The sequence below is a fragment of the Nesoenas mayeri genome (assembly GCF_963082525.1).
Source record: "Nesoenas mayeri genome assembly, chromosome: 15".
Classification (NCBI taxonomy): domain Eukaryota; kingdom Metazoa; phylum Chordata; class Aves; order Columbiformes; family Columbidae; genus Nesoenas; species Nesoenas mayeri.
This window is the reverse complement of record NC_137559.1, coordinates 5,362,360-5,385,661: the sequence shown is the minus strand read 5'-3', so window position 1 is coordinate 5,385,661 and position 23,302 is coordinate 5,362,360. Positions and strand designations below refer to the sequence as shown.

The 23,302-nt window shown below is 44.9% G+C and overlaps 1 protein-coding gene across 1 annotated transcript; it reads right to left on the bottom strand.

The window, feature by feature from the left end:
• Positions 1-5,697: 5,697 nt before the first annotated feature.
• Positions 5,698-7,211, bottom strand: C1QTNF8 (C1q and TNF related 8; the record flags this gene model as incomplete). The annotated part of the gene is made up of 2 exons (XM_080354180.1): positions 5,698-6,245; positions 6,986-7,211. The coding sequence occupies 2 exons, from the start codon at positions 7,209-7,211 to the stop codon at positions 5,698-5,700; spliced, it is 774 nt and encodes a 257-aa protein (XP_080210306.1).
• Between the last annotated feature and the right edge of the window lie 16,091 nt (positions 7,212-23,302).

Here is a 23,302-nt window from a genome sequence, read left to right as displayed (position 1 = left end):
CATCTGCAGCTCACCCTGGCCCAATGATGTCCTCACATCCCCAAATATGTCCAGGAATAATTTTTCAGGTTTTAGTTTTTATATGACCAGTGCTTTTAAGGCCTAGTTACCTGAAGAGAGGTTTCAAAAGGGATGAGGAGGGTAATCAGACTTCCAAAAGTGTCCAGCACATCTGCAAAGCAAAATGTTTAGTGCCTAAACAGAGAAAAGCCTGGCTTACACAAGCTCACAGCCCTTATTAAGCTTATGATCAGCCAGAAGAAAACTGTGATTACAGCAGTGACTAAGTGATGGCTTATTGCTGCAGGCTGAAATGAAATCAAGGAATTGGGCTGTCTTTGTAGAGCACAGCTGAAAGACTGAGCACAGAGCAAGATTTCAGGCTTAGCAATCCTAAGCCCAGCTCAGTGAGATGCTGTAAAGCAGGGGGCAGCAGGATGAGCACAGCCTATCTCTGGGATAGCACATGGAGAGCAGGAGAGAGCACAGGAGCCAGATTGTGCTTAGGAGCCAGAGTCAGTCCTCCCAAGTTCTCTTCTCACTTGGCTCTGACCACCCATTGCCATCACAGAGGTGCAAGCGAGGCAATTAACTGTGCTTCAGATTCAATGCTAAATCTACAGCAAGATGAAGACTTAACCTTCCCCTTCTGCTCTGTTTATTGAGAATCAGAAAGTGCTATCAGAAGGGTTCTCAAAGGAGATGACTTTTGCTATGCAGCTCACTGAAAGAGTCACTGAACTAATTCAGAAGTTTAATCAACTGAGACGAGGCTGAGAATACAGAACTGCAGGGTTTGACCCAGAACGGAATAATTAGAAGAAAAAACAGGGACCACACAGTGTTTTTGGTTTCCTTGATGCCATTTGGCATCCAACGCACTGAGCAACAGCCCAGACACAGCTCTGCCAAGTATAATGAGCCCTAATAACACTGCAAGAGCTATTAACCTGAACACTGCTTCTTTGTCACAGCCAGGATTATAAGCCCTTTAACACCTCTTTCAAGAGCGTATTTCTCAGTAGTTATAGCATTATTTAAAGACTGCACAAAAAGGCAGTAAATTCTTTAAGAGCAAGGTCTTCTGCCAGGAAAGTGAAGAAGTTGCAGGAACCAGCAATAGGACCCAAGAATTGTCCTTGTTACATCACCCTCACACAGGGACAACAGGGACAACAAAAATACATGCAGAGTACTGTGAAATAAAGTAGTGTCTCCTCTAATTCTCTATTAAACACTAGAGGAAGCTTTCATCTATAATTTTTCCCCAGCACCTCACTCATTCAAACTCGCCTCCCTCAGCAAATCCAAAAGGCACCAGAGTCTTTCCTGCTGCCCTATATGGCCCCCCAGGTTGTTAAGGCAGACTCCGGTGGGCTCCAAGTAATTCACTGCTTCTCCATCTAAAGAGGAGTTCAAGCACCCCCTTAAATTCTGCTTCAGGAACAGAAAAGGGGAAGGGAAGGGAAGTCTGTACTATTTTTAAGCTTCTAGAGGAGAAAAAGGGTCAGACGCTTCTGTGTTTGAACTCAGAGATGTGGTGTTTTTGGGGTAAGGCTGCAAGTGCAAGCACTTTTTCCTGTCTTACACTTGCAGAGGTAAGAACAGGAAAACGAGAGGAAAAAAATAGTAGAGAACAAGTAAGTAGTTAAGTAAGAGCTCTGCAGCAATCTTACAAGTCATCATGCAGTGCTTCATTTCAGGCAATCATGTAAGGAAGGGGAGTGAATGAGCACATTTGGAAGTCATAAGACAGACTTAGGCACAGGATTCAATGGGGCAGAGAGATCCCCAGTAATTACTGAGCTATGCTGCAGGATTTCTCGTGTTTGGGTTGGTGCAGCTGGAAATTGCGGATTAAGTATATTTAAAACAACATTAAGCAGGCCTGGCGCAGCTGCTGCTTATGGGGGTTTTCAGTGGGAGCTGTTTCTTGTGGCTTTTTCAGGCTTTTCTCAAGGGAAAAAAAGGCTGAAACTTAAATCTCCAGGAAAAGAAGGTTGAAGGGGCCCTGTGCAGCAAAGTGCTTCATTCTTCTGCTCGAAGCCAGAGCTGCCCATATAATTTCTAGCAGAACCTCGGATGCCTTTGAAAGCTTCCTGGGATGGAGAACTCTCATTTTCCACGCTGCAGCCACTTGCAGAGTCTCAGTCTCCTTCTACCTGAAGTGTTTTTTCCTAATGTTGAACATAAATCTTGCCCTATCCCCACTGGATATGAGCAGGCTGTTTGTTTGCTCTCTTTCATGTGTCACCCTTCTGTACAAGGATGGACGCTGTCCCAGCACTTTGCCTCCAAGATGCTCCTGTGGGGCTCTGACGCCAAAGAGATGAAGGAAAGTCCCTTAGATGAGTTTATCTCCTCCCTATTGCCAAAGTTTGGTCTGGTAAGTGTAAATCCCACACAGATTAGTGGTCAGAAAACAAAACATATGTCATCTTAAAGTCTGTTTTAATCTTCCTAAGGCAACCAAAAGAGATTTTTTGGAGGGTAGATGCTTCAAGGTTCCAGTTCTCCATCTACAGCTTTTTCTGCACAGCTCCTTGTATATACTCTCAACAGGTCCCTCTACTTCCCCTGTTTCTGGCCCTGTCCCAAGGACAGGTGAGGTTATTTTGGCAAATTGATTTATTGGTGTCTTGTACCATGGGGGTTTTATCTTCCACAAGGATCCTGGGGTGAGACCTACAGCAGAGCTAATGTTTCTTAATGAAAAGTACTGGGATTTATGGCAGATGAGACAGTTCTTTCATTTCTGTGTAATACTGTTCACTGAAGGATTTGGAAAAAATATTTCGACAGATCCCCGATGACTTATTTCAAAGCATAAAATACTAAGTGCCAATTTAAGGAAATAATCAGAAAGGTAAATACACATTAATTTTTTTCATTTTCATTTAGATTTCAGCACTTAAACCCCTCACTTTCTTCAAAAGAGAACCTTAAATGCTTATTTCAAAATTTTGTTCTCCAAGCCATGTATTGCTGGAAAAAAGGGATTAAAATTATGTTCCTATAAGACAGGCCCTGCCAAGCTGCCTATTTGTTGATGAGCAGATCTCAAATATTTGTGCTTTGGATTTGGCTCATTAAACTTCTCTGAAGAGGGTTGCTTGTCCAAGCCCCTGAAGGTGGCAAAAACTGGTGGATGATTCAAAAGGCGGCAGTACAAATGTCTTTGTATATTAAGCTTTTTAAATATTGCAGTGTTTTTCCCCAATGAACTTGAAAGGTTGAGACTTCTAGTTCTTTGCTATAAGTGACAAATTTGAATAATATGGGCAACACAATAATATTTTTTTTTATTTGAAAGCTTATTATGCACCTGAAAACAAGGTGACTTTAATGATTTACCTGCTTATGCCACTGGTGTGTCAGTCATGAGCTTTTTGAGTGTCTCCTATTGCTTCAATAATCAGACTTTCTCTAACCGTGTGTCTCAGTGCTATGGAGATATGCATATATAGTGATATAGATGGATGGATTTTTGCTTGCTTCCTAGTAGAAAGAAACTTATCCAAATTCAGTGTGGGTTGAACATAAACATGTTCTGGGTGTGTTTTTTCCAGTGTTGAGTTAAGCACTGTCAAGAACTCCAGCTGGGCACGACATTTTAAGACGGCTGGATCTTTTTTCTTTTTCCTTTTAAATTACAGTAAATGCAGCAAATTGCAGACAGGGGTGAGCCAAAACTGCTCGATATATGAGGAATGTTAGACAGCTCCGCAACTGCATCTGTTTCAGCGAATAATATCCATTTGACCACAGGCATCCCGTGTGCTCCTCTGCCAGTGGTACCCTGCAGCTGGAGTTTGAGATGCTGCAGCTGCAAAATGTGAGTGGGGAAAGAAAAGATTTAGAGCTCTCAGATATGGTACATGGCTGGGAAAATTGGCATGCAAACGTCTTCACTGGGTCTGGCACAACGGAAAGGTTTTTGCTCATGCCTGTGTTTGCTCAGCGCTGGCATCTCCCGGCAGTGCCCTCGGCACTAACTGGCGTGTGCTGCAAATAAGCAATGCAGCCATTAGGGCTTTTACCATCACCCTAATGGAAAGAACTGATTAGGAAGCTTTTTCAGGAGGAGGGTGGGAAGGAAATGCTGTGCAATGGCCTGACCTAAGCAGCTGGGAGAGCTGGTAGCAGCTCAGTGGAGGATCTGCATAAAATGCCCTTGGGAGTGATTTTTAGAGCTAAGTGGATTTCCCACTTTGCCTTTACAAAGACAGCAGGAGCAAATGTGATGTTTAAAGGCATGCTAGACCCACTTTTGTCATGCATTACTTACTTAAAAGTTCTAAGCTTCATGAAGATTGTGAGATCTCAAAGATTTGTTATTTATTTTACAGCAAGGGGTTATTAACTACTCTGTCTCCCCATCCTGATACTTGATGGTGACTGTTTACTGGCCGGCAAGGGAGGAGTTGAAGGTCACAGTCTAGTTTCTGGAGTCCTTTGGTGTTTAAGTAACTAAAATTGCTATCGGAGACTTTGGTGTAGGTCTGGATTTTCAGCCTAGTGCTTTTAGCCCTGTACCATGAAAACACGCATGGAGATAAGATAAACAAAACCAGGGCACTCAAAGCGAGTGTACTCAAAGCAATATCTTTATTTCAGCTACTTTTCCAAACAGCTGTGGGTAGGAGATACAGCAGAGAAGCAGTTTGCCTAGCAAGAACTTTTCGGGTATCCTTCATACAAATGGCTTCGGATGCAAACAGGAGACTGGGGGGGAATAGGCAAGGAGGAACTGGAGAAAACGATGTTTCTAGCTGCTGCATGTACCTTTCCACTGTTATGCCAATAATTTTTTAGGAAAAAAGAAACTGAATCTCTTAAAATATCACTGCTTATAATAAAGCACCTTTTTTTCTTTGCAGTGAAGCACCTTTTTTCTTTCTGGTTTCTTCTCAATTTCCCAAAAATTAGGGATCCTAAGGCAGGGTCCACCATTTTCCTTAAAATGGGAAATACACATGTTCCCAGCCAAGCTGGATGTTCTTGTGAGAGAAGTACTGCCAGCAGTACAGAAGTCCAGCAAAGTTATGGCACATGGTTGCAGCTGTACTTAAAACTATGTGCCTCTGAAAAAGCTTTGCCAGATTGTTATGTTGTTATTTATCTAATCCTAGCATTATGCTTTCAGAATGTAATATTACATGAAATTGACCAAAAACGTAATTTAGGGTAAAAGTACTGTGCAAAATATCATTCTTAATGCTGGTGCATTCTTGCCCACTTGAGTGGAGCAGACCTGTGGAAGGTGCTGGCGAGTGTGGGCTCTTATTAGCAATTAGCACACTGCAGAGATCCCCCAGTATGGTTGTAGGAGCAATGACGTTACAAAACTAGCACCCATAAATGGTATCTGAAGATGACCCTTAGATGTAATTAAAATACCTTCTCTAAAGCAGAGCAAAGAGGTTCAGTTTTTTGCTACCAACTTGGGAAATTCTTCAGGGATGTAACTGAGGCTGCAGAACTGAGGTCTTCTGCACGTCTTCTCCAGGGCCAATAAGGGCTGAAACCTTCTCAGTACTTGTGTAGTTTGCATCACCTTGAAACAGTCATTTCTGTTCATACAGGTGTCCTTGGCATGGACAGACAACCCTGTCAGCAAGCCTGGAAGCCAGTGGAACCAGACATAAGCATTTCTAATGTATCTACCAAAGCTTTGAGCCCAAAGCTGGTGAATGGCTACTCTACGGCTGGCTTGATTAAATGGCCATTGAAGATGATGTAAACATCAGACTCCTCACTATAGATGGCGTTTTCTCGCTCCCGCTTGAACATCCTCACCCAGACCTCCTCCCCTTCCTGCAGGTCCAGCATCAGGCTCTGGCTCTGCATGATGCTCCGATCGCTGGGCTGGGCGTAGAGGATGGCCACCTCTTTCTCGTTCTTCATCAAGTGCAGGTAGGTTTCCTTGAAGTTCCAGGTGTGGACATTGAGGCTGAAGTAGTAGATTCCTGCCACATAGCAGAAGAACTTCCCCGAGAACATGTTGAAGTGCTTGTAGAGGTTCACGAACTCGGTGTCAAAAGTGACATGCTGGAAGTAGTCTGAGCTGTGAAGGGGTTTTCTCCGACCCACCGAGAAAGCAGCGTAGAGCTGCTTGCAGGAATGGCCTTGTGGGCCAGGCTGGCCTTTCTGTCCTTTCCGTCCATTATAGCCACGTAGGCCTCTTTCTCCTTCCTTTCCAACTGCTCCAGGGTTCCCTTTCTGTCCCATTTCACCCTTCTCACCTGTGAGCATAAAGGAAAACCTTGTCAAACACAAGCATGTGAAGCCCAAGCCGTAGACACATCCTGCTGGAGATAACCACTTAGGCAGCCGCTAAAACACTGTTTTCCCAGCACAGATATCTGCAAGCATTGGTCAGACACCAGCACCTTCCAGATTCTCAGAAGGATAAAAATGCCAGGTGAAACCCTGGCCCCGATTAGCTTGTGGTGCCAAAGTCCAATGTCCAATAGTAGAAATCCAGACTGATTGCCTGAATCCAAAATTCATGAAACCAGCTCCTTCTTGCAGAGGTTTAAGCAAGAAAAGTTACTGATTTTGCTGAGGTCTGATTTGGGCCTGGGAAAAGTGATTGGGTTTGTGCACCCCCACTTACAGGACTCCTTGGCTTGTCTCTGCTATTATGTGCTTCGTTTTTGTTTTCCTGCCTCACCGAGACAAAAAATGTGCAATGGAAAAGGTGAGTGACATTTCTCATTTTATCTAACTCTATCATTTAGTAATTCTGTGATAATGTTTGTATCTGGTTTTTAGTGTGACCTAACCTGACATTCCAGTGATTCTGGTTTTTGATGGATTAGAGCCTTTTGTCAACATATTTACATCTTGTGCCATATCACCCTTTGACCTTATTTTGGGTAAACAAAGTGGATGAGCTTTTGGTGTAAGGAAGAGCAGAGCTTGCAAAATGAGGGTGAGCAAGCAAGATAAAGATGTTATCACGGTAGTCAGCTTTACCCACCTTTGAGGATGGTGATATCTATAGTGGGCTGGACTTTGGGTACCGAATAGGCAGGGTCGCTGCTCATCCTTGTGTATCGTGAGGAGATGATGGAGACAGGCTGCTCTGAAGGTCCACAGCATCGCACGCATGAGAGGCGACGCGGTTCCCGTCTTGGCTGACCCTCCTCCAGCACCGCACCGACGTTGGCAGTGGACACCAGGAGCAGGAGAAACACGGCGCTCATCTTCAGCAGAGCCAGCTGGACACAGCAAAGAACAGAGATTATTAACACAGAGCTTCTGATGGGCCATCTGTTAATGTTCCCGTAAGGCGTGTTTCTTTTGATTAATTATTAGCTTATCTGGTAGTGGAACCACGAGACTCCAGGTAGGAAGGGTGCCCCGGTGTGTACTGTTTACAAGCAGTGGAAAAGGCAATCCCCGTCTCTCATTACTTACAGGTGAAATATCTGATAAGAGGCACCATGTTAAAACCAAAACAACAACAACAAAAAACCACACACACCAAAACCTGCTGAGATTGGAAGCTGAGGCTGAGATGTTTGAAGCTGTTGTAGCAAACTCTGCTCAAGGCACACTTACTGCCCCTGGCTGCTCTTGGAACAGCCCTTGCAAAAGGTAAAAGACTTGAAGTGTTGCTATGTTGGTTGCTGTTCCTTACATTGCCATTCTGGAAGGTTCAAAATCAGATGCAGAAAATGAAACTTTATTTAAATATAGAGCCTAAACCCATTTGTGGTTGTGGGTTTTTTATTTGGTTGGTTGAGGTTTGATTTTGGTATTTTTAGGAAAAACCTGAATGGAAATATGGAAATGAAATTAAAAGAAATCAAAAGCATTTGTCTCTTTAGAATAGTCTCTCTCAGCCTCTTTCCAAGGTGACCTGGCCAAGCACTTTGTGGCTTTGACCATACCCATGTGCTCTTCCTAGCAGAACTTCTGTGTACACTTTCCATTTTTATTTTCCAGGGTGCAGAATGGAAAGCCAAATAGCTGCAACAAATGGATCGAACTGGGATTTGCTCTGCACAAACACTAGTTTTTGAGATCATCTATTACATTTTCATCTGCTACCAGCAAGCTCCAAAGGCCCTGAATCCTGGGTAAAATGAACAGAGAGAAAATGTTTCAGGGAGTGCACATGAGGTGAGTTTTCTCCACCTCCCCATAGCCTTCTTTCCTAGGAAGGGATTGGAGCCTGAGAGAGGCAACTGTCTCCTCATACCATCCATAATTAGTGTAATTCTCCTGATTGCAGTGGTGTTTCATACAAGATAGATTTTGGATCGATGCCTTTCTGGACCTTATCCAAAGTCCAATTAGTTGGATGGAGTCTTGCTGACCTCAGACTGGGAAGAGCTTTTACGGCTGCTCTTCTACCAGCTTTAATTCCTGGAATAGTTGGTAAAGGTAGTTGTTAAATGTCCTGGCTTTCAGAAATATCTCAGTGAACACACAGGTCACATCTGCAGAGTGAGGGGTTCTTGCCTTAGAGCTTTACAAAGGCTTCACTGGGCACAAAATGGGCCAACTGAGAAAATTTGGGAAAAAAAAGTATCAGTCTAGGGAAGGGCATTCTATGGAAATGCTTTTTTCTAGTTCTTACTTGCTCCACAAGAAATGTGATTTGCACCTTTTATTACTTGGTGCAATCCAGTTCCTTGGAAACCTGACAAATACTTATTAGCAGCGAAACAATAACTTTCCTTCTGACAGCGGCGAAAATTCTTTCATCAACTCTATCACAACTTGAAATGATCTTTCTGTTCATAGTCATACATCATTCTAGGTACAAGTCTGAGGAGAGATTAATACTCCTTTTACATTAGTGTTCAGGGCTTGACTCTTATTTTCATTAAGTCCTTTTTAATTTTCATTCACTTCTTAACCCATCTTTGTGATGCCAAACAGGAAGAGAAAGGCAATGTAAGTCTAAATGGACAGTAGGTCATAACTAACCAATCATACGTGACCAGAACAGAAAGTTTGTACCACAGAGAGAATTTGGTGTCTGCGTGATGTTTCTGGGGACTCCTCTGCAGTAACTGAAGTTTTTATATATTCATAACGGCCTAAAGAAGACCCCATGTCCATTCAGAGTCCCAGGGAATCAGGGCAAATACATCCTCCATGGGACTAAAAGCTATTTAGGAGTCAATAACCTGGGGATAAAGTATAGGGCATTGGATTACATTATCAGAACATTAAAACCGAACGATGTAATTGCTCATAATACCTTCATGAAGAAGAGCATCCATTAAGCAGAACATTCACAATGAGTGGAAGGGAAAGGATTCATAAATATGAAGAAATTACTTTGCATTTTTATAGAACATTATTCTCCTTAAGATGAATGGCTTTCATATATATACATATATATATATATAACCCATCAAGCTTTTTATTTCCACATTTTTTACTTGCTATGAACAACCTGCATCAAAAGTGCTGGTTTTCCAGTGACACCTGGAATTCCCAGTGTCTACCAGCAAAAAAAGCCAAATTCCTCTCATGCAGGGCTCTAGAGATGGCACAAACCTTTCCTAGAGAAGGACAGAAACCATCATTTCCACTTCAGGGAGTTAAATGATGTGCTTCTTTATTCTTGTGAGCAACTTCTTATTTAAATATATTTTCTTGACACTATTAAGCCAGAGAGAGCACCTTGATTGATTTTTTTTTTTTTTCTGGCTCATGATTGAGTTTAATCTTATAGCTCAAGGTAGACAGCTTATGTATGAGGCACATTTGCTCATGCGAAGCTTTTTAATCATTCTGTGTACCTGAAGAATCTCAATACTTTGATATAAAATAACACATCTGGGCAATAGAAAGGATAAGGAAGCCTTATAATATTTGCAAAAAATAGCTTGCTTGCTCTGCACACAGAGGAAATAAAGCAAGAAGGCGAAGCAAGTCAGCCTGGAAGCTGGACCAAAAGGTTTTCCCTGTGGTTAATAACGTGGAGTTTCCAACCTGACCCCTGATTGTGGTCAAGCCCCAACTGGTCCATCAGCACTGCCAGTAGCCCCTCTGGGATGTGTAGGTCAAGCCAAAGGTACAAATCTACCTTAATCTAGCCCAGGCCCATGTTTTCCATGGGTACAGTAAGTCCTTACCTTGCAAGGATACTGAAGAATAAAACCCAGTAATAACTGTGCTGAGCTCACGCGCTGCTTTAGTGAGAGTTCACGAGGCAGAAATTGGTCTTGGATTCCTGAGTCGTACTTCAAATTTCTGCTGACATTTTCCTTCCTGTTATTCCTCGGGCTCCACTTGGAAAAGCAATCTATGACTATCTTTGCTTTAAATTCACAGGACAACACCAGCCACTGCCCATTTTAAATTAATGCCAAATCTGGACTGAAAACCCAAGAGGGCAGTTAAGATTAAAACCTTTTTTTTGCGCCACAGAGACAGAAAACACACAAACGTGTCAGGCGTGAACCTCGGCATTGTTCCAGAGACGGAAAACATCCTGGGTCTGATTTTTTACCTTTTGTTTTCTTTCAAGTCCCGATCTCGCTGCTACAGACCTCCTTGCATCGCCGGCAGCAGGAAACGAAGCATCGTTAGGGCTGGGTTCGTCTGGACGCTGGACTTCCTCTTGGAAATGATTTGTTTGGAATTATTTTTCTTTTAAATTTTCTTCCCCAAGAGGATCTAAAATTTCTTCATGAGCAACTTATTGTAGAAAAACCCAAAATACTGAAGGAGCTTGTGTGTTTTCCAAGGCAAAGCTCAGCGGTTCCTCTGCCCGTGGGGCAGCTCCTCCCTCATGCGATGCAGCAGAGATGCTCGAGCTGAGCATCCCGAGCCCATCTGCAGCCATGAAGTGACTTGAAGGCTCACAGACAAGAATATTTGAATCACAACAAGCAATGTGGTTTAAAATTTTCCACTGTCTGTAGTGGTTTGCAGATGACCAACATTAACGCCCTCTCGTCCGTAGTGTTTATGCAATGTGCTGGGGTGAAAAAGAAGAGGTTGGGAAATGCTGCTGGATACAGGCGGGTTGGTTTGAGTTGTGAGTGGGGTGGGGATGGAGCAAAGCCAGGATCTGTATCTCTAACAATCCGGATGAACACTTGGTCAGTGAGTTTGTAGCTCCCTCTCTAATTATTTGGGGTTTTTTTAATTTTATTTTTCTGATGCTTTTTTAGCATATGCTTATTCCCAGTGTGGGTGAATTGCCCTAATTCCTCTGTCCCGGGAGGAGCTGTGAAAAATCTTCACCCCACCAGTTCATGCCACTGAGCAGCAGCAGCTCCTGTGGTCACCAGGTGCTCTCTCCAGCTGCGATTTTACCCGTCAGACATGGGAAAGGATGAGGATCCCAAGCAAATGTCCCTTCCTGCTGCCTGCACATGCTCAGGCTTATGGGACTGTGTTGGATTTAACGCAGTCTTACGCTATGGGAGGAGATGCTGTGCCCGTATGGGAATGGTCTCTTGCACCTGGGGTCCAGCACCTTCACATGGTGCTGAATGAACACAGACCTTTCCTGGTCTGTGGCAGGGGTTGCTATCACACTTACCTCAGCATAGACAGGGAGCAAAAAGATGTTTGCTGGTTCCTTTCCTAAGCAAACAACTCTTCCCTATCTCGCTCTTCTCATCCCTGTCTACCCCTCTGGCGCCAGGAACATACCTGCACTGTCCTGGAAATGGTCCTGCTCAGGGCTGGGCAGCTCCTTGCAAGTGATCCCATCTCCGTAGCAAGCCCAGACACTGATTCAGCCCGGCACAGGGCGCATTACACTTAAGTCATTCCCAGTGCAGCTTCTCTGATGGAGCAATTCACCCTGATGAAGTGTATGGCACCAATGCTCCTTCACCCTTCCCAGCAGAAAAGCAGCTTTCGTCTGACTTGTCACTGCTGATTTAGCCGCTCTGGGAACTCAGCTTTCCGTCTGCCGAAATAAAGCAGGCAGAGGTGCCCCTGCAGCAGGTCCCATGGGTGCTGTCACAGCTGGGTGGGTGGCAGCGCCAGGACACCACTGCTGGCAGCAGCAGCACCATCCCGTCCCTGCTGCAAACCCCTGCTCACAGCTCAGGAGCAAGCGGCGCCTTTCAAAGGGCTGCAGTTCCCCGGCAAGGCTGGAGAAATAAAAGTTTCCATGTCTGGAGAGAACGCCAGGAAACAGCTTTTTCCTGCATCAGATCAGGCACCGTCCCCATCCCACCACCCAGCCGCAGCTGAGAGCAAAAGCAGACTATAGGGAAGCGTCATTCTGAGGTGCTAGGAGCAGTTAATGAAACACGAAATGTTAGCAGGGACAAATTAAAGCCAGCTCAGCAATAACCTGGCCTTGCACTTATTTCACCTGCTGCAGTGAAGCAGAAAAAGTGAGATGAAGCACGGCAGGCAGAGACCACGTCTTCTCATGACTCACCCAAGCAACCTGCTTCTGCAGGGTGGGAACTCTTTGTTCCCTATGGCAAGAGTATTTTTTTCCCCCCAACTTATTCAGATCCATTTAACTTACCTTGTGACTCAGAACCCCCTGTCTTTTACTTTCCTTGCTGTTGCTTAGCAGGATGCATAATATGAAAGCTGCTGTTCATTCAGGTATTTCAGTTCTCGGTGGCTGCTGCAGCTTCCTAGCTGGAGTCCAAATGAAACACTGTAAGTCAGGCCGGCTCCTTATGAAACCCAGCAATGAGGTTGTTTGCAAAAGCAGGGTTTTTTCTTGTTTCTTTACTTGCATCAACTCGTACTGGGTTTGTGTGCTTTTGTCCTGCTATAGGACTTGCAGCCAGTGTGTCGGGTTGCACGTTGCCTCTCACAATGATGGCAATGAAGACCAAAAAAATTTGTGAATAATAAAAATGGAAAGAATATAAAAAAACCACAGACTGAAAACCACATCCAGTGCTCTTGCCAAGAGAAAAAGTGCTGGGATCACATGGAAATAATTTTTCTTTGGGAGATTTCAGCATCTTTTTAGGCAGGAGAAAGGAGTAGGGAAAAATAACCCAAAACCAAACAAGAAACACAATTCTGGCTTTTGTGCATGAGCTGCAGAAGTGGCAAAAGCCTCTCGAAGGAGTGCAGCCATCAAAACCCCCATGCTGAAAAACAAACCGGTGTCTCTTTCCTTTCGTGTGAGCAGATTTGGGGCCAGTCTCCGGGGGTGATGTGCAGAAGCACAATGCTGGATTCTCTCTCCGATTCACAGGTTCAGAGGATAACACCTTACACCAGCCCACCCATGTCAGGATGTGCTGAGTATGAGCATCCTATGAACAGGAGAGGACAGGGAGGCCCAGCCTCGTCAGTGGGTGTTTGCTGACAGTTTCTCTCATCACTTCATATTTGCTAGTGTTGTGTTTTACACTAACTTTTCCATGACATCCAGAAATGTCTGGAGAACAAGCTGCAATTATTTCATGTTAATTAGGACACGGAGCAGACACAGGCGTTTCAGAGCACATGTCCCCAGCCCTGGGGCAGAGCCGCGCTGCACCTGTGCTGCTTGACTTTAGTGCCCATGCTTTCTTAGGTGGAACTGCACACTTCGTGATGTTTGATCTTAGTGCCCACAGTTAGCTGGAATTGCACACTTGGTCATTTCCAGCTCTTGAAAAAAAAAACCCACCAAACACTAGTAGTTTTATTTAAAACCAGGTGTGGGCTCTGGAATTTTTTTTCCGTTTTTTCTGTTTTGCAACTGCCTTCCATTAATTGTAAAAGTTAAAAGAGACAGGTATCCTACATAGCCCAAGCTCCAGCATCATTCCTGCACTAAGACTGAAAATGAAAAGCAATGTTTTGGTTGTCCTGAGAACATCAGGAGGGGAATGGTGTATTTTGTCCTCTTACAGTGCCCTTCCTCACTTCAGGTCACAACTCATGTGCTTTGAATATTCCCCCCCTGCAGTTCTCCTTTGGAAACAGTCTCTGCCTAACATAAGGAGGGATGAGATGTGACAGCACCTTGGGAACCTCTCTGCTTTTTCAAAATCCCTTCAAAGCCTCCCCGTCCCTCCCTGGCCCCACCAGCTGGGGGACATCTCAGAAATGTCCCCATCCCTGCTCCAGGTACCGATGTGTCCCAGTTCCCAAGTGCTCTGCATCACTGTACACCCAGCGGTCCCCTGTCCCCCACAGATCTGAGGCAGGAGACAGCTGTCATGATGGAAAAGGGGGTTTGCACATCTTTGCAGAGCTAAATAAGAAACAAAACCTTTTAAGTTGTAGGTGGACCTGGGTTATATATGGGAGAACTCAAATTATTTACAGATGACTTATATTGGGAATGTTTTCATATTGGTGCTGTTAAATAAAACTAGAAGGTGATTAAAATGGACTGCAGCATGATTTTTTTTTTAATAAAAAATCTGCAAGTAGAGTGATGAGGAGAGGGAAGAGGGGTTATTGGGGAGCAAGGGCTGCCCCTGTACTAAGGGGAGGGAAGATCTAGATATGCCACCAGTGCTGTACTGGGATGCTACAACAGCAATGACCAGCGAGGAGAAATGTAGAGCTTTGCCGCTGTCCCAGCGTGAACCTGAGCAGCGTCCAGCTCCCCATGAGTCACTCTGCAGTGTGGGCTCCTCCAGAACAGCCTTCCTGGAACCTCCCCATCCCTGTCTCTGTGCTTGTCCCCATCCTGCCCCCTCCCGTCACCCCAGTGCTCCCAGTCCCAGCCAGGGATGTGTTGCTCCTGCCGAGCAAAAACCACCTGGAAATGGGCACACGAGCCCCGACCAGCCAGGGTGTGAACGCGGCTGCAGCCTTTCCAAAGCTGCCAGGAAAAGACAAACATGACTCGTGCTTTTCTTGGAGGGACCTCAAACAGTCTCTAAGAAAACAAATGACTTTGCCTCACAAATGCCAAGCAAAAACCTTTTCTGTCCTCGTCTCTGTTCCAGATTAAACACTGAATTTGTGTAACCTTTTCTCACTCACTGTGTTCCCGGGTTCCCTGCTGTCCTGACGCTGGTCGGCACATTTTGTGGAAGGGAGAGGTTCCTCTCTGTGTTCTGCATGGTCCCTCCAAAGCCACCTCCATGGAGTTGCTGCCCTCACTTACTCGGTTCCACAAACCACCTGCACGCCGGAAACAAATATTCTGCATTTGTGTCACAGCCAGTAGAGGCACCACATAGGTGACATTGACGCCTTTTGAGGATTTGGGTCTATTTGCCTCCCAGAAGCAGCTCAGTGAGTGCGTCCTGAGCACCCCGTGCACGCTTTGGGGAGTTTATTTCCTTCCTTTGTCATCTGGAAAATATTTATAATTAGAACACAATTAGGGAATAATATCTGTTAGTCCTGCTCAGACATGGGAGCTGGTTTGCATCAGGTACGTCCTTGCAACAAGAACCAACCCAAACAAAAGTGCAAATGCAGATGCCAAAGCACTCAAAGCAGAAGGAGTTGTGAGGTTTGGGGAAAGCTCCTCTCCTCCCTCCTGGGGACGGCACGTCTCTTCTCCCATTCTTCATTGTCTCTTCTCCCATTCTTCATCGCCTATTTTTAAACTAAGCTTTTCAAGGCAAAAAAAAAAGTATAATTGGAGTACAACCAGGCAGACCTCTGTTTTCACAGGGGGGTGTGAGGCCACCACTGAGAGCTTACTTGTGTGGATATAAAAATGGTTTATAGATGTAACTAAGTAGAAAGAGTGTTTAGGGCTCCAAAAATTATCTTAGCTAGTCAAAAACTGTCCAAATCCAGTCTATATGAGACATTTTTATTTTTACTCTGAAACTCAGGACAGGAGAAAAATGTTACGGGAACAGTGCCCGGCATCAGAGCCTGTGTATCCAGATTAAACAGGTTTTCTGCCTCTTAAAATGACAGCCTCCTTTTTTGAAATAATCATCATATTCAAGGAAGAAGGATATTTCTGTTTACACAGCTGATTTATAAAGCTTGGCTTTTGTCCATGCAGGGAGCAAGGAAAAAAAAGGAAATCAGTTCTGCACACGGCTGAAGGCCCGTAGCAAATTAATAAGAAACTCTGTGTGTGATAGAGCAGCGAGTTCAGGGTGTGCTGAGCCCGTCTGCCTCTGCCCAAGAGAGCGGGGACAGTTATTGCAATGAATGCAAGAGGGAATTAAACAAAACTCGTCTAGAAAATGGACACATCTGTGGTAAGTTTAAGGGAGACCAATGGTGAGCTGGCACAGCTGTGGTTTTCTTTGCAGCCTTGGTGTGCTAGAATTGGTCTGGTCAGTAGGGAGTTGAATGCTTCTTTCTAAACACTTAATTGATGAAGCAGTTGGGTTTTTAGGGGTGTCCTGACTTTGTGCTGCAGGAAGAGGAGCTTTGCCTATTTCGGTGCGTGTGTTCAAGGACGAGCATCTAGGACTGGGAAAGGACACCCAGAGACACCCAAATAGATGAGCCCTTGCTCCAGGCAGCCAATATTTGTGACCATGCATCCAACTGAGATGTGGTCACCTGCGGGAGCCAGGATGCTGGAACCTCTGTGTTCTGCAAACACGTTTCTCTGAGTGATGAGGCCACAGTTACAGCTCCACTTGCATAAAAAGACATTAGAAATGTCTCATCCAGTGTCCACAGGCACAGTCATCCCTTCTCCTCCTTTTAAGTGAAGGCATATATTTTCTTTCATTTATTTATTTATTTTTAGCTTTCAAACATACTGTATATAACAGCTGAAGTTTTTGAATTCTAACCAGCTCTTTAAATGAAAAGGCGTGTTTTCTATGGATTTTTCCACCCCGCTGAACTCGGTGAGAGCGATGTGTGTTTGCTCTCCCCCTCCTGCTCAAGGCTAGGGCTCTGTGCCATGACAACGTCCGCACCACGTGGCACAGACACACACAGATGATTCCTATGGAAACATTAAATATTAAACTTCATTTTCCTCCCAGCTTTCTGCTGGGGTGTCATTTTGGATCACAACAGCCCCCCTGGCATTCACAAAATGCAGCCAGACCTCTGGGGTGTTTAACCAGAAGCCCAGACGATGCGCTATGATTAATGCAGCGGCTGTGCTGAACTCCAAAATGAAGTGGAAAAAGTGAAGAGCATCTCTCTGTGCTCTGCCATGTCAGCCAAGCATACCAGAAAGAGTTTTTTCCAAGCCTCTAATATAGTAAACCCTAACCAATAATATATTTGAATGTAATAAAATGTATACATGCATGTGCATGTGTGTGTGGTGCTTCTAAGTGGCCAATTGCACAAAGCCAAAAATAATTATGAGGTAATTGGCATTTAAACAGCAGCACATGAATGATAATTGGGAACTGCTTAAGAATAATTTACTAAATGGTGTGAAAGCTGTGATTTCACAACAGAATGAGAAAACATTTCTGACTAAAGCCTGGTTCTGAGGGGGTGGAAGGCTTTCTGGATGAGAAGAAATTCTGCATATAACAGGTAACAAAGCAGGTGGCCAGAGCCTTCCAGGGCTGCTCACACTGAGCAATACTTGCAAAGAGGAAACGAGATGACCTGGATAAATATAGGTTAATCAGCCTTACGGTGAACCTGTCAAAGTAACAGAATTGCTGATGATCTCTAATGAAGAGTTAGTGGAGGGTAACACAGCTAGTGCCAATCAGCCAGGGCTGGTGGGAAACAGATCTCATAGATCTAATTTCTGTTATATGTTACAAGTTTATTTGATGCAGGTACGCAGGCTTTGGCAAGACAGTGTTCGAAACCTTTTAATTAAACAGTGAAAGGGACACTAATTCAGGCTGGCGTGGAGAGATGGGTGAGCACGTTTGCAGCAGGTATTGGGAAGGGATGATCCCTCCTGCATCCAGACTAACGAGCAGGACCTGGTAACCATGAGCTGGGTCAGCCTGGCCAGGAACCTGCTCAATAACCAAGAGGTACTCTGAAAACTGTCTATATCTGCACTAAGCTGCAACATTGATTCATCGTTACACCTCATCTACAAGCTGTCAAGCTTCCAGGCCCTGTTCTGAAAGCTAAATTTGGAAATCCTGAAAGACTTGAACCTCGGTTTTGAGTTAAGCCTTTGTTGAATAGAAATGGGAGTTCACAGTGGTCATAAATAGCGTGTCCATCTTCCCTCTATCCACCTTTCCTTTGCATAAAAAGCAGCTTTGTTGTGCTGAATAACCTCTTAAGCAGGACTTAGAGCATGAATTAACTTTAAACCCTGGGTTTAGTGTGATTAGCACTGGCTAATCTTAAAGGGCTTTAGGTATGTGTTGTAAGGCTATGTAAGCCTTTTCTGTGCATCACCTTTTTGGGGGGAGCAGCGCAGGTTTGTAGCCGTTCTTACAGCGTCTGTCTTAGTGTAATATTAGGAAATGAGCACTGTTCCTGCCTTTAGACTCTTCTAAGAATCCGATCAAAATGGGAAGAAATCCTTGGCACAGTACCAGTGTTCAGATAGGTTTATCACACTGACTGTATTTGTGCAGAAACCAAAATGAGCTGAGAAGGAAAATATTTCTCTTTACTGTTTTGTTTCCAGGACAAAAGGGGGTTTTGATTTTTCACTTTCATTTCCTTCCCAGTTTTCAGATTACTTGTAATTATATGGTGCCGAGCAAATAAATAATGCTCTACCTTTTTGTAAATGACTTGGAAGTTTTCTTTAATCCCTTGGTAGGGTTCACCTACAATGTCATTCATCATGCCGCTGCTCTGTATTCCAGCAACTGGGCTCATTTAATTTGCTCAGCTGAATGAAATAGATTTACCATGCCTGCTTATACAGAAGTAATGATGGGTAGAACCCCGTAGCACATAATAATTGCTATTTTCCACAAAGAGATGCTTGCCTGTTCTCAGAATAATCTTTACAAAGTTAAAACTCATGAGAGTGAGACAGGCTGTGGACAGCAGAGTAAAAATGACTGAGGGTGGTTTTCTTCCCAGATTCTTTTTTTCTTTTTATCTGTAGTTTTCAGCTTTAAGATGGTATTTGCTGGTTGAATTGCTGGGCTGTGGGACACCATGCTCCCCCTCCCCACGCTCGGCAAGAGCAGCTGCCGGTCCTGTCCCTCCCTGTGGGCAAAATGTCCCTACATCTACATCCCCAGGATCTATTTCAGCACATTCTAGGTTTGAGCCTCACAAAGGTGTTAGTCCAAAACCCACCTAAGACTTTTCTGTCCAAAAAGGAAACTGAAAATAAATCGCAGTAATTTTTCAAAGGGAGATAAGTGCAAGAGACAGGTCCAGACAAGCCCTTTTGTCTGAGGCCCATGGCCAGAGAGTGCTGATTTCAGCTGGCCTGCTATAACTTTGTATATCATTTTTTTTCATGTTGATATGTGCCTCGTTTTTAAGCAGATGTAACTTTGTCACTAGTATAAGCCCTGGATGACAGAGGTCTCTGGCTGTTCAGTCTGCTTGGGTGGACCCAGCTCTGGGAACATCCACAAAGATGTTTTTCCGTACTGGCTGCTAGATGGAAGATCTCAGCTCAGCGCCCTGAACCCAAAGCTTGCAGTGCCCAAAAGCACCATTTTTCTTCTTGTATCTGAAGAAAAAGAGGAGGAAGGGCAGCACATAACATTGATCTGCAGGAGCGCTTGACATTGACATATACCATCAGCATTTTTAGCATCCAAACGCACTTTTTCTTGGCCACATCATGACACCTGAGACCACTCCTACAACACCAGCAGAAGGGTAATTGTTTTATGACGGGAGAGCGAAGGCGCAGAAAGGTTAAGTGATTTCCCCTCCGCCTGCACAGTGCGACAGCAGCAGACATGGGAATAAATCTCAGGCTCTCTCTGCACCTCCCCACTGTGGGCTCGGGGGCTGACAGCAGAGCAGTGATGGCTCAAGGACCAAGTGCAATTTCTGTCGTGATTTAGCAGGTCTAATGGAGACACGGTGGTGAGGAAGGCAGGCAATACATCACCTCCATTACACCGGCTTTCCCAGCGCCCTTCCCAGCTCGGCCAGCACAGCTCCCATCCATCAGCAAATGCGTTTCAGCACTAGGCTTCCAAAAGAGGCTGTAGTACAAGAAATTCTGGGCACAGGAGCAGCAGTTTCAGAGCATTTCTAGGGAAATGGTAACAGAAAGCACCAGGAACACTCCCACAGGGCAGGCGACTGCTCCAGAGAGCAGTCGTAACTTGTAAAAGCAGTTGAGTTTTTGGCAGAGAAGGGCACTGAGCTGGAGCTCCTCCATTCCTACCAGCTTCTGAGAGAGGTTATTAATAGCTGGAGAACTGATAAGGAGCAAAAGCAAAGAGTTTTATTCAGATATTTTGATATAGATAAATGTGCCTTTGATGGGAATCCCATCCTGTGAAATGCTTCTGTGAGTGGCAATGATCTCCATCCAGGGTCTGTCAGGTTAATGACTTCCAGGCTGACTCAAATTGGGTCAGTGTGGCCATCAGGGGTTGATTTTGTTTTCTCCTTGGCAATTGCATAAGAGCAAAGCCACTGGCAATGCTTACCGGTGTCATTGCAGCCAAAGGCCTCCTAAGGACTGCCCGTGGATTTTAAAACCTTATTCTTGCACAACCACCATGGATCAAATGAGCAACTGTGGTGAGATGCTTCTGTGCTGAGCCTTCCTCTTCCATCATTGCATAAAAATCCCATCTGTCTGCTTTGACATTTCACTGTTGGCCACGGATCAGGTGCATTGGATGAAGACAAAGCTTGTCCATTCACGTGTCCAGGAAGCAAAGTCTATGGCCGATCTTAGTGATGCTCATCATTAGGCTGGGTTCCTGTCTCAGGGTAGCCAGTGCAAAGAGGAGAAAGTATCTGTCAGGGGCATAACATGAAGCACAGACCGAACAGGAGCAGATCTGCATGACCACGAACAGCAACTGCCAACAGGCAGATGTTTGTCTGGTCTTAAATTACATTGCCTGCACGCCTGGAAAAGATACAGTCTTATAAATAGCAGTGCTTCGATCCCTTGTATCTTTGCATATTCAGGTCCTGGTGTGAAGCATACTGGTGTTGGACAAAACGAGCTGGGAATGGGCTGTGGGCAGGAGGTCTCTAGTGTCTGGCAGTGGGGTGTCTGGGGCTTCATGGGAAGTTTCTGGTGAAAAGAGAGGGAATGATTCATCCTTTCTGTTCTGCACTGCACAGAAGGAGAAAACCTGGGAAAGAACCATGTTTCTGACTGGGAAAAAGAAGATTTTAAGGTTTTTGGCATCAAAGTGTTTCAGCAAGATTCTGATTTCACCATGAAAAGCAGATATTTACTGTGAATATCCAGAAGATCCGGCTGTAAAGTAGCATTTCTGCTTCTCCAGTGCTGCCTTCATTTCCTGGACAGGATCTCTGAGACCTTCAACTGGGTAACCCCAAAGAGATGCCAAGGACTGGGTGCTCATTGTGGACTAAAACCCCAACAGAGCCAGATTCCCAGCCCTGAGTGGTGCTGCCGGGGAACTGTCCTTTGAGATAGGGCACTGCACTGCATCTGCCACTCCATCATGGAGCAGGACTCACGACATGCTGGGTCAGCCTCTATCTCCATGGGATCCACCTCCTATCAGCGTCAAATCACTGATAAGTGCGGACCCAAAACTTCATCTCTGCTTTTTTAGGAGGCAGATGTGATGCAGCCGACTTGCACAAACACCTGGAGAAGCAGAACTGTGTTCTCCCTCCCCAACCTGCCCCAAGGTCTCTCCTCACCAGTCGGCAGGGCCCAGCTCAGCGATGCTGCTGCCAGGCTCAGCCCTAAAGAAGGACATTTACCATGTACAATGGGCTCATTATGAGTTGCTCCCTGTTCGGGATCTCAAGGCATCCTGGCTTTCTGGGAGTAGCCATTTCTGCATATGGTACAGGCAGAAAAACAAATGTCATCAAACATTTTGAGGAGAAGGAGGAGGACAGCCAGTGCGACTTGCCTATGGACTAGCCCGAAACGTTCTGCATTATTTAATGTCATGGAAAGCCACAATTAGCTGTAATTAAGGCAGCCTCATCGCCTTGCCGAGAGCAGAACTGCTGTCAGTTCCATTTTCTTACCTTTCTACAACACCGACACGCTGCAATTCAGCAGATTAATAGTCCGGGCACGAAGTACTCCCCATGTAACACCGATGAATGGGCACTGAGGATTTATTACTCATATGCTGTGTTGGGGCCCAGAGGCACGCCCAGCATTGGGTTCCCTCGGATAGGGGTGTATTTATTTTTAAGTCATAGTATAGAGGGTGCAGCCATGGGATGTGACACCATCCCCTGGCAGGGCTGGGACAAATCCACCTTCATGTGACAGGTAGTGATGGACCCATCAGAGCACAGAGCCTGTTGTCTCGCAAACTGAGTCTCATTTGCTGCTGTATGTCCTGAAGAGTCTCAGTGATATTTCTGAGCCACCTCTCAGAAAACCACTAATAAAGGGATAAAACCCAGAAGTTATTGTAAAGCATATCTCATAATTATTTTGTCTCTGCCACTGAGCATCACAGCATTTCCTGGAAAGAGATTTAAGACCCCTTTCACATCCTTTCTTAAGCTGATCTCTTTGCAAAGTATTTTATGTGCGGATAAGGCTTGTAACCTGCAGCTCTGCCCCAGGATGAGTGAGCATTTCTCTCCTCTGTCGAGCGATAACAGCTGGGGCTGCTCCGTATTCAGTGACTCATTCTCATCTGCGACGCACCGTATTCAATGAGCGGAGATGCTCTATTCTTGCAATTAAATGTAATTTCTCTGTTGCCCTAGAGAATACAGAACCTTACCCCATTAGTGCAGCCGGTGTTTTACTGATGCCAGGACAGGATTTTATTATAGCCGTGTCGCACAGGATACTGAGTCGAGACTTGTGCCATTTGGGGTCATGTTATTAACTGAAAAATATTTCTGTTACAATAGATGGATTCACATCAGCAGATATCTTGAATCTTTTCCTGAAATCAATCATCTTCAGGGATTAATACAACTCCTGTTATGAGAGTGCAGAAGCCTCTGACAGTCACACAGTATCTGTCTGTACACTCTTGGGCTTGGCCAGGAGCTGGATTCCCCTATGGAGAAAATTCCTCCCTGTTTTGCTTCTTATTTTGAAGCAGAAAGGAATTAAATATAAAGAAATGCTGGCATTCAAATGCAATGCTTTATGTGAATTTCAAACTTCATAGAATCACAGAACCGTAGAGTAGTTTGTGTTGAAGGGACCATCCCAGCTCCCCCAGTGCCACCCCTGCCATGAGCAGGGACATCTTCACCAGCTCAGGTTGCTCAGAGCCCCGTCCAGCCTGGCCTGGGATGTCTCCAGGGCAAAATATGGGTGCATAGAAGGAACCCATTTCATCACAAACCAGGAAGAAGTTAACGGTTGGACTTGATGACCTTAAAGGTCTTCTCCAACCAAAATGATTCTGTGATTCTATTATTCTAT